The following is a 17322-nucleotide window of genomic DNA, read 5'->3' as shown; positions in this document are numbered from 1 at the left end:
TTAATATGGTTGGTATTCTAGTTAGGGGTAGGATGAATTGACGCGTATACGTAATATATATTAATATGTTATTACATTGTAGACAGATGGATTGTAATTCACGTATTTACGTATATGTATATGTTGTTGTTAACTGTTAGTGATTGTTTTCTGATTGATTTCCCGTCGAAACTGAGGAGTAAATAATTTGGTTTTAAGGTAATGAGAATTAAACGAGGTGGTTATATATTGAAGATTATTAATTTAGTTTGTTCGAGAAGTTGAGGATTACGTAAGAGGCCAATGTTCTTTCGTGTACGTTAAATATTTATATTTATTAATTTTGCAATGCAACTACTTTGCAGGGTTTTTATTCGTGTTTGCGTTTATATTAGTATACTGTGGATAATTTGTTTGAAGAAATATTCTTTCTCATTAAGAAGTGAATTGCTAATTTAGAAATACTGTTACCGATGTTGCTGTTTGTTCAAATCTAGCATTATACATCGATGGTCTAAATGAAAAGGCAATAACGAGTTCATGGATTATTGAATGTTGTTGAGTAATTCGTGACATAAATTCGTTTATTATATTATTATATATTTCTATGTGCAAAAGAAATCTTTTATTTCATTACCATTTTTTATTAAATTTCTGTAAATCTCAATACAAATATTTTATTTTACGTTCCAAAGTTATAGATTATTTTTAATAATTTATTAAACGATATTAAGAATTATCGACGAGTACACCACATTACCATTACCAACGACATATATTTTATTAAGTATAGCTGAATAACCAATAAGATTCGAAGAAACAAAGAGTAAAGAATCATTTAAAACGTCGAGATACTACAATATTGATTAGTACGAAACAGATACTAATTCCGTTAATAAAAGGGAGCGGTCGTTGCTCGATTTCTCTCCTTGAACCGTGCCGGTATCTCGTCCACGTGTTACTCGGCATCCTCTACTTTCTTTTTCCGTTTGTTTTATCATTACGCCTTCCGACGAAGCAGCACATAAGTATAAACAAACTTCCGACAGGAACATTTGCTTGTCTACGCATCAATCGGTTCTTTTTTTGAATATCAAACCGTTCCTATTATCGCTAAGAATCTCGTTCCGTATGCTTCATTTTTCTTTGCCTTCGACAAAGCTTCTTTCGTCTTTCATAATATTTTCTAGTTTACCGCTCTAAAGAATTGTTTTTCTGTTATTCCCATCGGTATAGAAAAATTCAATGTAATATTTGGTGTAAAAAAGCGTATTAAAAATTGTAGAATCAGAGAAATGTCGATCGATTAATGTATCTATCACGTTCGCTATGAAATTTCGAGAAACCGTGTGCAATTTTTACAGTAATACAACGTTTCGTTTTCAGAAAGTAACAGTTTCCTCGAACTTCATTTTTCATTCTTATCCTGTCCCACGAAATACGTTTTTTCCTTCAATCACGAAGTTTTATTACTCGTAATGATCCACGCAACACGCTTATCTCGTGATCGCTGATTCTCGATGACGATGGAAAATAGCTCTCTCCAAGACATTTACATGTTGGATAAATATTTGAAATGATTACATGTCATCGTTACTTGCGTTTACGCCTGCAATAAATTTGATTTATGCGTGTAGTTTTCGTCGCATATAGTTACGGAAATTGTCGTTTTTCTTCTTGGCAACGCGGCGTGATCTTCAAATGGAACTTCCGTTTGCGTTGCTTGCTTTGAAGAATTTTGCAGCAAGATTCGGTCCAATAAGACGTTGATGAAAAAGGTTAATGAAGGTTGAAGACATGGTTACTCAAGTTACCCAGGCACAAACCGTAACGTCGAAAACCTGTTTGTTCGGTCAGTGATAGCGTAACTTAACGGAACATCGTGGACATAAAGTATAAAATTTTTGCGTTGCAAAAATATTCAGACCATCCAACAGTATCGAAGATGTCCTTTGTGAAATCGCGTAGAAAAATTTCTTTAAGTTTTTTTACTATCAGGTCGTGGTGCATGCGACATATTTTTTCCAAGAAAACTTTAATCACACGTATGTTTTATCCAAACATAAATTCATATATACGTTTTTATATATTTTCGTATATTTATTGAGACTTTTAAAAAGAAGCGCTTTCGCAATTCCAAAATACATGGAATGAAATTATCGCAGTTTCGTCGTCTCCACTTCTTTTTGAAATAGTTTGCCTTTTAACTTCACTTTTGAAATATTATCTAGGTAGGATACAAGATGTCTTTCAGATTCTCTAAATGCTAAATTCATGTTTCCACCAACTTTCATGCAGCATTTTACAAAGTTATATACCTTTATCGTAAATCTTCTTATCACTAAACACAATATAAATGATTTATAGCAAATTTCTTCATTCACGGTAGAATTGAAAGAATTTTTATTTGAATAGCAGACTGTTCTGTTGTGGTCGAGGAATGCAAGAAAATTTCGGAACCATTAAAGAAGAGGATAATCTCGCTATTATGCGCGTTTATTCTATCATGCTGTAATCATTGTAGCCTCAAGTCTCCGTGAACTTTGTACACGTTAGAGCTGGCTCTTAATAGTTAACTTTGAATGAAATAGAATTATCTACGTAGTAGTGCCAAGGCTACAAATACCGTTTGTGTGCTTCCTTCGAGCGACGAACCTGCTTTTCATTCTCATTGCTTTCGCGTACTTCGTGGTGGGGAAAGGTAAAAAGGAAGGAACAGGGCGAGTCGTTTCGTGTGCCGAATGAGTTGGTCAATCATCATCGAAACGCGACGAAAATGCTTCGAGTTCTCTCTAATTTCAGGTATGGCAGAGGTGTTTTTAGCGGCACGAAAGGTTGCGCGCTTTAATGGCGCGGATGGAATTTATTTCAACAGTTTCGTTAATTAACGAACGCGTCGAAACGAGCAGCGAACGCGAGTATTGTATCGTATTTTACACGGCCGTGATCGCGCGCAGAATTAAAATATCACAAACGTCCGGTATGATAAAAATCGATAATGAACCAGCACGATTGTTTCGGTACGAAAAAAAATCGCGATGGAGTACGATGAAAGCGGTGAGATTTTTTTTGTGCGTTCACCGATGCAGGCTCGACGTAATTAACGGGGAAAAAGATTTCGCCGAAGCCTATGTTTTTAGTTGCTTTCCGTTTAATTGATACTTCATTGCTTTTTGGTTGGACAACGAGGCGAAACTCGCGTATAATCGATCTTCCAGTTGACAAACGAATGCGATTGTAAGGGGTCGATTTCGCTTGCCGGCAATTTAAATAAACGAGAAAAACTATGAAAATGTTGGAATTTTAACCGATTAACCGGGTCATTCTTTAACCAGAATCTTTTATAATCGTGAAATTGAATGCTAATAAAGATAAATTAATTTTTTTTAAATCGGTAATATCGGTTCTAAGGGATTTTATCGAAATTATAAATTTCTATCCTATCTATCAAAAACCGAAAGCCTTGTATTTCAATCTTCTAATCGTACAAATGTAATTCTTTCCTTAATCTTTGTTTCTTCTAGCTTCCTTAATCTTTGTTTCGATTCAAGATAAATTACGTAAACATGCAGCCATCCAAAACGTGTAAATCCATGCAGCATAAAATGTCACCGCCGTCATTAACTCATCCGAACGCTTAAAACGTTTAAACAAAAACAGATGTTGTTTTAATTGCTATAAATTCTGTGCTCATTTCAGCTTCGATTTTCTTTTTCTTGCACGGTGACGTCGAACCGTTTTTTTTTTTTTTTTTTTTTTCGAAAACGTGAAGTCTGTAGTCGCTGAAAGATAAGAAATAATCCGTGTGTTATCCGTTTCTCACAATTTCCTTTTTACTTTAACTTCCTTGTCCAACAGTGACACTTACGTATCGTAAGAAAGAACGAAATGACCTGACAGCAGCCGGGTTTGGTAACGTTGATAACTAGCATGACACGGGCTTTGACATTTCCTGATTCGGCTTTCTACATTTCACTTATCTTCAACTTCGTTCCACGGCTGATGAAACCGAGTGTCAAGATACGATCTCCGCGGTTTCGACGTTTCGATTCGCGTGACACGTTCAATACGATCGAACCACGAGTTCCAGGAATTTTAAGGATCTTTATTTAACATCGATGCGAACAATTTTCGGAGAATTTGATGAATAGATAGGTTCGATTCTGTACAGGAAATTTACTGTGGCATGTTCAAGTTAAATATTTCTAAAATTCTAAAATTAAATCCAACGAAGATAGTACTATGATAGGTTGTATTCTATCGTTTCGTCCTTTAGCTGCCGAAATTACGTATGCACGTTGTTTCCTTAACTGTCGACTATTTTAATCGGTATTTAGTTTTTGATAATATTTATTATTCGAGAAAAGTATTACTAAATTTGCTATTACTAAATATTCAAGAAAGATAATTTGTAAGTATAAATGAATTCTTTCAGAGAAATATCCAAAGTATAGGATCTCTATTATTTCCATGAAATTTCTACTGATACAAGGTCTCTGTATTAATTTACAGGTGTACAAAGGTCTCAACATTATCACCGCGAAAGTAACAGAAGAGGAAAAGAAAATGGTGCCGCATCACATGCTGGATATTCTAGATCCCCTGAAACATAACTACACGGTGGTACAATTCAGGGACATGGCTATACCCATTGTAATTTTTCCTTTTTTTCATCGCGTTCGTTTTTTCTTTATCAATCGCGATACCTATTAAAAATTTCCCAAAACTACATGCAGTGTCAGTGATCCATATATCAAATAGCATATCCACGAAAACTGGTTGCACGGAAATTTAACGTTTCCAACATTCGCTAAAACACAAACGATCTGCCGAACTGCGACAGCTTAGCAACTTTCGAAATACGCGTCGTTCCTCAAAAACCAGAAACTAAGAATAAAAAAAAAAAAAGCGAGAGGAGGAAAAAAACCGTCTGTGGAATGCGATATCGCTCGAATACCATCGTCGTCTGGCGATCGTGCGTAATAATTAATAAGCAGCGCTTAAAAATGTCGACGCCGCGTTACAAATCTCTCGAACTATGTTCCTGTATTTACATTTACACTTTCCGCGGGATTAATATTCCCGCCAGCATTTTCACACGCCTCTTGGTAGTTTCGCGAAATCGGTTCGCTCCTCTTTTGTCTCCAAACCTCTTCAACGCCTAATCCATCCAACGTTGAAACGTGCATCACGTTTTTTTTTTCAAAACGAGAACGCTTCGAAAAATGGAAATATTTGGACGAAGCCGAACGATATCACGAGGAGGGCCATGATATAGCTGTAATATGCCACGGTCCCTCTGGTACCGATATTCGATCCATGTTGCACACCAGCTTTTAGCCTTCTTCGAACATTACTCTTCTTCTTTGGCCGATCTAGATCAACGATCTGCACGCGAGACAGAAGCTACCGATCATCGTCGGTGGGACCAACTATTACATAGAGTCTATACTTTGGGAAGTTCTAATGGATAAGATAGAGATCGAGAAAGATGATCAATTGGGCGAAAAGAATGTGTCATATTCGAAGAAGATGAAGATAGAATTGGATCGGTCGACCACGAAAAGCAACGAGGAACTCTACGAGGAGCTGGTCCAAGTTGATCCGGAAATGGCCAAGCGATTTCACTCGAACAATAGGAGAAAGATCATTCGGTGAGTAGTTTAATACATTTACTACACTGTGTAAAATTATTAGATCTAGTTAGTACTAAAGTGTTAATTTATTGTATCGATCGAATAGATAAAAGCGTAATGTAAGCTGTTCGGAAGCTACGTTGATCAATTTCATAAATTGAAAAGTAGAGGAAAGTGATGATGTTATAAAAACTGTTTTCTAAATGAACTGTTTGATCGTAAGAATCAACAGATTATCGTGTTAGGAATTTCAATTTTTCAGTATTTAACCACGTTTCATTCACTTTTATTTATGTAATTAACTTTTCGCCGTTATCATACATTTAAGAAATATTTCTGTCGAAAACTAGCATCGTGTGTTCGAATCGTCTTCATCGTCCTACTTTATGAACCTGTTAAAATTTCACGTTTATCGAGTAATCGACTAAACGTTTATCAAAATAATCTCCCTTTTCGATATCTGCTAGAGAAACTAATTCACAAAATTTCATCTTGCAAATATATCACGTTCGACCAAAACAGTTTACTTTTTGTTAACTATTTTACATGTAATTTTGTGTCCGAATTTTGTTACCACGATCTAATGGAACAAATTTCAGTTCAATATAAATGCCTTTAAATTCTACTTCACACCTGAATTAACTTCAAATTTCAATCATCTTCGCTTCAGTACTCTTTATAGAATTATAAAGAACGAAAAAGAAAGAAGAAACACGTCGGTTCGGTTCTTTAGTACGTTACAGCCTTACGAAACGTGTCCTCGTCCGCATAATCTCTCGCTAAAGAGATATTCATTTTTTCTCGTGTTGAAATGGCCTTTGTCGGTCTTGATACATGTCACATTCCATATCTAATAGAGTACTTTAATTTCATCGATTGAATTCCTGCCTGATAATCATTCGAAATCCACAAGACTTTAAATATCTCGCAAATAATTTAACCAAATATTTGGCCTATTGACATCAATTAGCTTATCGAATCATATTGATTTTCGTATAATTAATTAATCATCGTATTAAACTGTGTCAAGATTTTTATGAAATTAAAGGAAATTATTTTCATTTAAACAGTGTACAAATTGTTCAATGTGGAATGTAACCAATCTTGTTATTTTCCAAAAATTATATCTTTTTACCGATCTCCCACTCGTAATTTAACTTTTATTAAATGCTGGCGTTTTATCATACAGGAATCTTGATTGCAAACACGTTATCTAGCCAGATTAGAATTGAATTTTCTCTACAATGTTTTTTCGAAACACGGTCGATAGAATTCTCATTTATGTAGTCCCGATTTTTAACTCACTCGTCGATTGTTCCAGAACGAACCGGTTGCGCTAGCCTTGATAAAGATAAGCAAGGTCTGTGAACGGATTAATTTCGAGCACTATTATCCCTCCAATTGAATAACCGATCGTTCTGACCATGTAACATCGTGTGCTCTTAGTTAACCCTCATACTACGGAATCAATAGTTTATTAAATGTACTTTTCCATGTAATTCATAGAGTTGGCACTTTGATATATTTTGTTGGCGATAAGTGATATTTGTCATCGTTTAGATAACAGATGTTTAAGTAAAAAGGAATAGAGATCTGTATATAGAATTCGTTGATAGATAACCGTAATAGAAAAATATACCTACCGTATCAACTAATAAATAAACTACGGGTATTTGTATATTTCCAGGAAATTTAAAAGTGCAGAAATGAAAATAATATATCTGAAAGGAAGTACTGATTATAATACTTTTATAATATTATCACGTGAACTTCTATTAATAACAGAAGAAATATACAATTAATTAATAATAACAGAAGAAAATATAGATCAACAAGGTAACAAAGCAATCGACTTGTGTCACTGTTAGATAACCTAGTTGCACGATAAACGGTATCACGAAATCGTCTTACGGTGCTACGATTTCGATCGAACAGATTTTATACCTTATCGAGTCCACGTGTGGTATCCAAACGGTCGGTCGATAAATCGATGTCCCGCTAAATGCTGGAATCGTAAATAAAAGTCGCTACTTAACCAGGCCGAGAGAATCAGTGGGTAACGAGCGTGGATCTAAAGCTGCATCCTCACTGAAACAACAGCGGGAAACTTTCTATCGTTAGTTATCGCGATACAATATGCTCTGTACTGTAATATACTATAATTCTGATTACGTCGCTTCGCTACGAACAAAATATTCATTTTAAAAATTGATATTTGTCGAGTACTGCTTGAAATATGCAGCATCGGACAAGAAGCATAAAGTTGCTGGCAGTTGTTTCAGTGAGGATGCAGCTTAAAGGCTTCACGCGATCGGATAACGATTCGTGACATCTGATAACGATCGCCGGCTACAAGGATGTTCGGTCGTATATAAATCGTGGCGGGGAATTTCGAGGGAAAAGACGGAATTTCAGGCCGGTTCGTTTGGCTGTTCCTCTCTCGCGGAACGATATCGTAATTCAGGCCACGACGCTCGTTCTGTTTATCACGCGACGAATCCCGTGATAAATTACGGTAATTATGTTTTCTTAGTCTCGGAGAGATGCAAATTACCTGTGCGCGACTGCCGGCCCGGCCGGGTAATTGCGTGAAACCTTTAGTCGCGAATTGCTTGCCAAGGTTGCGGCGTCTCTCGAACCGGCTCTATTGAAAACGACGCTTTCAGCGATTGATTTTCGATGCTTGTCTCGTTTGTACGTTCCGTTGCCGATAAATCCAGCGCGCATAACTCGCCAGAACGAACCGTTCAAAGCAATTCGATTTGCGAATTTCTGAATAGTCTGCTACTTGCGTTTAGTAGCTACGACCTACAGCATCTTCCATTGTGTTCGTTTTGTTTGATATACCACGTGTTGTGTGTAACTAATGTTAAGTTTTGCCATATAACAATTATTTTATTCTAACGTATTGTAATCCACTGATTCTCGTAACTTAGGTTATATTATCGATGTAATTATGGGAAATTTTGTTCATTTCTGTGTGTCTATATCCTATGCAATAGATCCTAGCCTGTGTAGGTGTAAGACATTTCTCTCTCTCATTTTTAGAAATTGTTTTATATGTTGTTTTTTAAAGAACGGTAAAATAGTTTTCACTCTATAGTTGTGTGTGTGTGTTTTTATTGCATTATAAATAAAATTTGATTTCTAGATTATATCTGTTCGAGTGAACAAGAAAGAAGCACATGTATTTCATATTCTGGCCTTTCGATCAGACGTTATATAATTTTCTGTCCTACTTTTCGCGTTACTTAATTCGATGTATTTGTACATTCGCCGGTACATCTTCCTTATCGAGAAATGCTTATCGTTGAATATTGGAGGAAATTTTCGATACATCGTGTAACTAATCAGACTGCCACGGTTTATGCAAATTTCTAGTTTTATGAATACGAGCAAAGAAGAAGAATCTTAACTGAAAGTTTGTTTCATTTATTAAATATTTCTTTACTGCTACTTTACTAAATATTACTAATAATTACTTTACTTTCGATATTTTATATATTTTCTATACTTTCTGTAGATTTTTTTACCTTTAAATTTCCCCATAAATACACTGCAAACATTCAAAAGTAAATTTATACCTAAAGAAATCTCCTGCTCTTTTTTGAATGTAAAAAGGAGATTAAGGTGCAAATTCTTACCCTTATCGTTTCGTCTGCAATGTTTTCTGAGTCGTGCAGAATTAAAAGCGGTTCTTGTTGCTAATTTGTCATTCGACACACTAGTCACCCTTTCGCAAATTGCGTGGTTAATTATGGTAATTGCGTTTCCTTCGGTCGATGTCGATGGAAATTATTCTCGTGGTTGGACGGTTTCCTTGGCGATACGCGATACAGATGCTATCTTACAAACGAGCTGCGACCCGTTTAAAATTGTAATAATAACGATAATAATAATCTGTCTCTCCTCCATTATCTTTTGGTCAGACTATGTTTTAATTAAGCATGCTCATAAGCGAACAGAATGAGCATCGGTTTCGCGGTCGCAGGCGTAGCCGCAGACAGATCGTATGCACGCATTATGCAAAAAGGGCTCTGTCTCCCGTAAAATTGACTTTCGAATTCGTCCTGGCTCGAGAGTTGCGGTTTTTGATACCGTTCGCACGCGTTACACAATAATCGCGAATATCGGAAAGAAATGGACACAAATCGAGAAAACCGGACCAAGTATCAGGCATATTATTTTTAGCGGGAAAGTTTTTTGAAAGTGGTTGATCTTGTTTTAAAACGGGATTTGTATGGTCGTCGTATGTAAAAAGTAATTTGTAATATGTAAAAGTAATAAAAGTAAAAGTAATCGGTCAAATTATTCGAAAAACATGTTATTTTCAAAGATTGATTTGGCAAACAATATACATAGACTCGCGCAAGTATACGAACATTTGTAAACACCTTTGATGAATATATTGCGTGCGTTATACGAAATTTCCACAAATTTTATTAGCATTGCTACGAGGCTCTACTAACATTATTATTAGTTATTGTTGAGTGTTTGTTAAGTCAGGTTCATGCCACGACCAAGAACAGTCGCTACTTTTCAAGATTAGAATTTTAGCGCTACGATCGTTTGTCTGCTAGCGCTCAGATGGTATGTGAGTAATTTTACGGATTTGCAAAATCCATGTATTTTTAACTTTTTCGCGGCACTTTGCCATAGTAGCTCGATAGCCGAGACCTTGCCATAAACCATGGAGTTACCAAACGATCATTCGACGACCGACTTAACGGTTCTCGCGACATGATTCGTAGCCTCTCGAAAATTCCACAGGGGTATGCACATTTCACCATCTCCACGCACACTCCCACATAGCACAGAGTCCAGGTACCGCTTTCAAAGACACAACGTGGAATGGAAGGGAGGATACGAGTTATTAAAAATGTTTAAACAGCATATTTTTGGAATAATTGCGATCATATTTCAAAAAAGTCAAGCTAAATCGCTATATCTTTGTACATCGCTTCGTGTAAGTATCGTGACGACAACGTCGTTATCTCTGCACATATTACATACACATACGCCCAACAGTTTTGTGCGTAAATACATTCAAAAATCACAATCAATCACCCGTAATCAATTTACCTTCTCCGCTCATACATCGCGAGAGCGAACACGATTGGTTACGCCCCTTGATCGAAACGAAACCTTTCGCTCCATTTTACAGTTACATTGAAAAAGTGTGAAACAAAGCTGAAACAAAATATATATAGAAAGAGAAAGAGAGTAATTACAAAAATATTGAAATTTTTCATTTATCGATATTTTCAAAATTCATCACTCGTAAGAAATTCAGAGTCGTGTAGACTTCATAACAGTCGAGTGGAATATTGGACTGCAAATAAGTATCAATTTCAATTTTTACACACTTTTCTTCATTATTTTACTTCTGCGCGATATAATTTCTCTGACGTCTTTTTGAATACCGATTGACATAAAATTCCTCTTCGATACGTCTGCGCACGTAGCATCATTGGTCTCCAGGGTTTTAAATTTCGAAACTAACTTTCGTTCCATCGTCCTGGTATGTTCTGAAAAAAAAGCTCTCCTACAGAAAGTTAAGGGATCCCTTTATATCGAGTAACTACTAAAAAATTGCAAGGTTTTATCTCGCACAATTTCAGAGATGCAAGTTTATAGAAACATGACCGACACACCCTGAAAGTAAGAAGGAAAGGAAAGGAAAGTCGAGTTGATTCCACCTGCTCTTCTTTCCTCTGCTATCATCTGAGATATTAAGAGCGGTAGAAGCGTATTCGCGCGATGGCCAGCTGTCAGCCTGCGTAATAACTTTCCCAGGTTATAAATTTGTAGGCTCAAAGAAGATCGCATCTTAACTGAAGATACCCTCGCGTATTTGCGTGAAACTCTTGCGGAAAAGGAAGAAGTCCCTTTGAATTGTTTAAACTGTTTAATTCGACACTGGCCAAGAATGACGCGAAATTGCTGGCGTTATTAGAGGTTGCCACGCGATGGTCTGCATAAGCAGATCTTGATTATCGTAATTAAATAACATTTAATTAATATCGTTAAATATCGAGCATTCATTTTGATTGCAAAATTCTAATTTAATTCGTAGATTGAAATCTATGGTTTTCCTCGGTTGTTCTTATTTAGTTTCCAGTAATTTTGATTCAGATTATAAACATTATCCAAACATTATGGAACTCACTCGATGATTTCAACTGAGCCGCTAATAATTCATTAAAGTAGCTTATGCGACTATCAGTTAATTAAAAAAATTCTTCGAAACGAATGTTTGCAACAAAATAAATCAAAATTCAGCAAATAGATGTAGATCAGATCTATTTCCCTCTAAAAGCAATAAGATTGAAATATGGTAGGTCCATTTACGAGTCTTATCTCGCGTGATAAATCATTCACTTCAAATAACATGTCGTTTGCAAAAATTGTTCTTCTGCATAGATAGCTCAGTCAGATTATTCAAATTGGAGAAAGGAAAATAAAAATCACGGCAGCGTAGTGGCACGGCCGAGGTTGTTCGATTTTTATCGCGACGCAAGAGAACCTCGACTGTACGAAATGATCGGCAATGGCCAATTAGGGCAGGGCGAGTACATTTCTAGGCAACTGCTACACTTTCACAATATGGTCACTGGCAGCTGCCAGCTAGATCTTCTCTGCCGGAAGGTCTATGGAAATGTTTCGTTTTCCTTGGTGAAAAGATGCGACTCGTTTCATAGAACGCTTCGAGCTCAGGTCAGGCCAAGGACCAGGTGTCGAATTTTCCTTTGTGCTCGGCTTCTGTTCGTCCAAGAAATATATTATGCTGTCGTAGATTGTCCGCAGCTGGTCGGGATTGTTTCTTTAATCGTCGTTTTTGAAAAATTCTCGGTGAAGCATGGCCTATCTAACGAAAAAAAGGCGGGACTTTTTGTTGAAATATGTAGAAGTCTTGTCCAAGAACTCTCTTTGAGGGAAAGTCACTCTTTATCTCCCTTTTGAGGAACTTAACGTATCAAAATTTAGTTCCTCTGCCTTTGTACATTTTTTGTTACATTATTGGTCTCTTCCTGTACTTTTAATATTCACAATAGAAGATTCATATGAATAACAGGACGACAATTCTATACATTGTGATATCCAGTAAGATCTGAAAAGTCTTTCTGCTCGTTAAAATGCAAACAAGATGATTCTATCTACGTGAAAGACGCGCATTTTTCTAACGAGCTCAACGAAAGTTGAAACATAGTGTTGATGTTTCACGAAATTATTCTTTGTATCAAATTTTTCGAACATAGCAGGACGTTATTTCAGAAGGTTAGCATTATTGTTCCACGAAACAACGTATCCTCGCCGATCTCTTTTCCGTGTCCGATCATTATCATGCGGCGAGCGTTTGGGTAGCTTGCAAGACGATTTAAAGTCGTTAGCTTCTTGTTTAATCATACGGCATCTTTCGGCGCATTTTGTTTTATGAACTGAACGAAGGGAGCAAAAACGAGGAAGGTAGACCGTTATGGAGCTATTTTTTCCACGACGAAAGCTGATACATTTTTTAATCCGCCAGCCGACTCGGGTGGTTGCTTCTTAGCAAGTGGTAACATTAGCAATATTGTAGAATTCTTAAGAAGCGTGCTCAAGACCGAATCGCTAAAGTACAGAGAAAATGCATGAGCGTAAATTTTAATTTCTGCTCGATATATACATGTACATATTTGATTATGTTATGAATTCTTTATTTTGTTATTTTAATGTCTGGCGGCAAATATGATCTAGAAATGTAAGTATTTATAGTATTTGAGTGGAGATAATTAATTTTCAATGTTTGAACTTTATTATAGATTTCTTATTCTTGGTACAATAGAACTCTATTTATATGAACTTCATTAATTTATTACTGAATTCATTAATTTGAATCTCAGTTACAATATATACGAACGTAAAATAATAGATAGTAGGAATAATTGATAACCTTCTATTATATCAACTCTGGTTCTGAATTGAATTTCAATTTTAATTTTGGAACTTCAATCTTTATTTTCGTTTTCAAACGAATCATTTAACCCACATATTCGCTGTCTGAATTACTTTATCATATACAGGGTAGTTTGTAACTGGTGGTACAAGCGGAAAGGGGGTGATTCTACGCGAAAAATGAAGTCGAAAATATAAAATAAAAATTTTGTTTTAGTTTATTTTTTTTTTAAATTTCTCCACCAAGATAGCGATTTACAGTGAGATCCGTTATAACGTACCGCACGCGTACCGAGCGAAAATTCAAAGTCGATTTTCTTGAAAACAAAGCCTCAAACAGAAAATTTTTATTCTATATTTTCGACTTCTTTTTTCGCATAGAATCACCCCCTTTCCGCTTGTACCGCCAGTTACCAACCACCCTGTATATCGGTACTTAATGGTTATTTAAATCGGTATTGTTAAAAGACGACGTATCTTCTCTTCTGCACGATTATCAATTTACACGCATACTCGTGCTATCGATAAAGATATGTCATCGGGTGTTTCGACCTGCGTAGTTTGAGTCGTGACATCTGAGCATTGATCGAACAATCATGTACTTAATCGTGTCTTTCTTGTCGTACCAAACACATATTGTGTCCGGTCAGGGACGAATTGAGACTGAAATTTTTACCGGAAGATTACCGACATGACTGACTCTCCATTTTTACTTCATTAATTAAATTCTACATCGAGCGATCCCAATATGAAATTGTCCGGCAAACATGTTTTCTCATTATTTTTGCGACAGTTAAAAAGAATTTACAACTGTAATTTTATACATATCGTTTTTTGTATAAAAATTAAATTCTACGCTCCCTTCCCCCCTCAAATCCCTTTCGGCCCACCGGAAATTTTCTTAAAGTCACGATGATCAGTTCGTCCCTGTGTGGGGTACGCATCGGAAACAATGGGAAAAAGTGCTTCCGGTTTTTCCTTTCCGATCTTGGTTCGCAAAAGGGACACTTGTTTCGATCGGAATCTTTCTACAACTTCGGTCAGTCCTTTTTGTTGTTAATTTTACTTACAAGTCTTCAAAATAATCGAAATCATATAGAAATTTACTCGGGCATACTAACACAATACTTAACGATCTTCTAGACGATTTTACTGCCGAAACAATAAGTCTAGCGATTGTCTAAAAATGTATTTGGTCTTGTTGTATATCGTTCACGTACTTACACGTGTATGTACATAAGCCACGTGGAGCGATAGGGCCGTGTTACGACTTCCTGGCGCCCGATGGGTACTTTCTTCCGGAAACGACACGTTCCATTAATTTTACGTGAAACGCGGGCTCTGTTTTCGCGAGGCTAAAGCATACGGTGATTGTTCCTTCAAGGTTGTTTATTGTTTTTACCAATCGTATTTGTCCTCGAAGTGCGTTACGTTTTTTTATGATTGCTTCAAGTTGATTACATGAAAGCAGCATGAAGTTTACGAGAAGCGTAAAGATTGTTGTAAGTGATACAAACTTATTTCGTACACTTTTAATGGCAGAAAAGTGATATAGGGATACGGTGAAGAAGACGTTGGTCTTAAAAGTAGGAGTTACGATGTACTAAAAGAAACATTGAAGGCTCTTGGTATGTATAAAATTTATCAAAATGAGTGGAACGTTAAGAAAATATAGACGAAGAAATTAGCGCCGACACGGATATTAAACGACTCTTGGAAATTCCCGCTCATAGTCATAATATTAATAAATTAGGATTCACCATAATGTAAATTGACTGAAAAAAGAATTGCAATTGGAAATTCCAATTCCAGTTCCATTAACTATTTAAGAAACATAACGTATATACACTTTGATTCTGTTTAATTTACCCAATTATCGTAGTCACGGATTTTTCACGATAATCTTATTGAGAAACAAAAGGACTACAATATTGTTGCAATTCTCTTCCAGACCGAGGAAACGTATATCTATTTATTTTATTTATTATCTATATTTATTATCTATATTTTATTTATTTTATTTATTTTATTTATTTATTATCTATATATTTTATAAAAATATTAACGGTTATATACGTATAACAAATATAACAAATGGGTTAATTCAAAGTTTTCCCAAATGTTACCGTGCCAGTTTCCGGCACAACATGGTAGAAGCGTTTCATTGTTTTCACCCTCTTCGCTTCCGAATCCTTGCGGTCGTTCGCGTTTTCTCCGTGGACTACGATGGCGTTTCACGACCGAGAAGTTGACAGCCTTGAAACGATCAAAAGATCAGCCGAAAGGGAGCACGATGAATTTTCTTGAAACGGAGGCTATAAATCAGACTTTTGTTAGCAGGTGGTCCGTATGGTTTGTTCGTCCGTGATGCCATCCGAAACGACCTCCGGAGTTACGGAATTTCTGACACAGTTCACGGTTTCGGCATTGCTAATTCGGCAGAGCTAATTGTTACTGTACCCCATTTAACTTTATTTGGAACACTTTAAGGACCAGCCAGAGCCAGTTTCGCGTTAATATCGATTCGAAGGAGATTAAGTGACTTACTTACGCTATTACATAAAAGGGATATCACTTTTCCCCACATTTTCTTATTTCCTCCTATATCCTTTTAATTTTGTCGGCGTTAATTATCGCGCAAACGCCGGAATTCAGATACAACGGCGTTTATACGACGTGATGAATTCTAATTAACATAATAGGATTGGTCGAAGCACGAAAACCGGATACGTATTATCGGAATCTTTGATCTTTTACACCGATGCTTGTTTCGTGAAATGTCTCTTTAGCTACATGCTTCTGCATCTTTTAACCATTCCTGTTCTACGGAGAAATTATTCTCCATTCATATTTACATATATATGAATAATGTTTTATGTAAATCGTTACGCATAGTTTTAAATTTGAAATTTGAAAATTGAAATTGCTAAGTATTTTCATCATTTTGGTCGTATCGACACACAATATATTTTGACCTATATCAACAACGGGAGAATGAAAGATTCATAGTGGCTGGTTTTCTCGATGCTTTCTCCAACATCGATGATACCGTCGAAGATCGGTTGCGAACGGAAGTGACGCGAGTTCGAATCGAATTGTTACGAAACTCAAGGACTCGAGAATCTTTTTTAGGATCTCTCTTGTATCGTCGCAAGATCGCTGGGGCATCGACCTGATTCAGATACGAGAAGGAACGAGCAACCGAGGCCAAGCAATACTAATTTCACTGAATCAGCACTCGAGATAAGCTGCCAGCTGGTTCAATGATTTATAGCCACTCCTAAACAAATTATGTAGATCGCGGTATTTGATTAGCGCCAAGCAGATAGCACACAGAGGCCGATGTTGGTACACGGAGTCGCGAAACCTCGCAGTGAAACCGAATGTTAGTAGATAAAGTCTTTACCTCGCGACACTACCAAATCACCCGAGTCTTTATTCTCATCTCGTTTGACTTCAACTCGATCTTCACGATTTTCTACATACAAATAAGTTAAAAATATTTAGAGATAGATTTTACTCGAGTAAAAAAGAATGGAATAATAATTATTTGTCCTGTTCCTTGAACAAACAGGAGAATAACATATATATATATATATAAGTGATATAGGTCAATATAGAAGGTAAAGAGCGAATTGTAATGGTGTGCATGGAAGAAACGTGTGACGTGTCGACGCGTGAAAGTTCCGCTCGCGTAATACGGGCTTAAGTTCGAGTAGTAAAGGGAATGCCCTGTCTTTATCGCAGCCGGTGTTTCAGCATTGACCCCGCT

The 17322-nt window shown here is 36.3% G+C and overlaps 1 protein-coding gene across 2 annotated transcripts in view; it reads left to right on the top strand.

Moving 5' to 3' along the window:
* LOC100748987 (tRNA dimethylallyltransferase) overlaps positions 1 to 17322 on the top strand; it is a 116906-nt gene that overhangs the window by 28659 nt on the left and 70925 nt on the right. For both annotated transcript variants that reach the window (XM_003484995.4, XM_012387972.3), the window contains exons 2-3: positions 4492 to 4632; positions 5359 to 5633. In XM_003484995.4, the coding sequence (XP_003485043.1) occupies positions 4492 to 4632; positions 5359 to 5633 (416 nt within the window). The remainder of the gene's footprint in view (positions 1 to 4491; positions 4633 to 5358; positions 5634 to 17322) is intronic.

The sequence above is a fragment of the Bombus impatiens genome, unplaced genomic scaffold (genome assembly GCF_000188095.3).
Source record: "Bombus impatiens unplaced genomic scaffold, BIMP_2.2 scf_0033, whole genome shotgun sequence".
NCBI classification, from domain to species: Eukaryota; Metazoa; Arthropoda; class Insecta; order Hymenoptera; family Apidae; genus Bombus; species Bombus impatiens.
The sequence above is the reverse complement of the archived record's forward strand: the minus strand, read 5'-3'. Positions and strand labels throughout refer to the sequence as shown.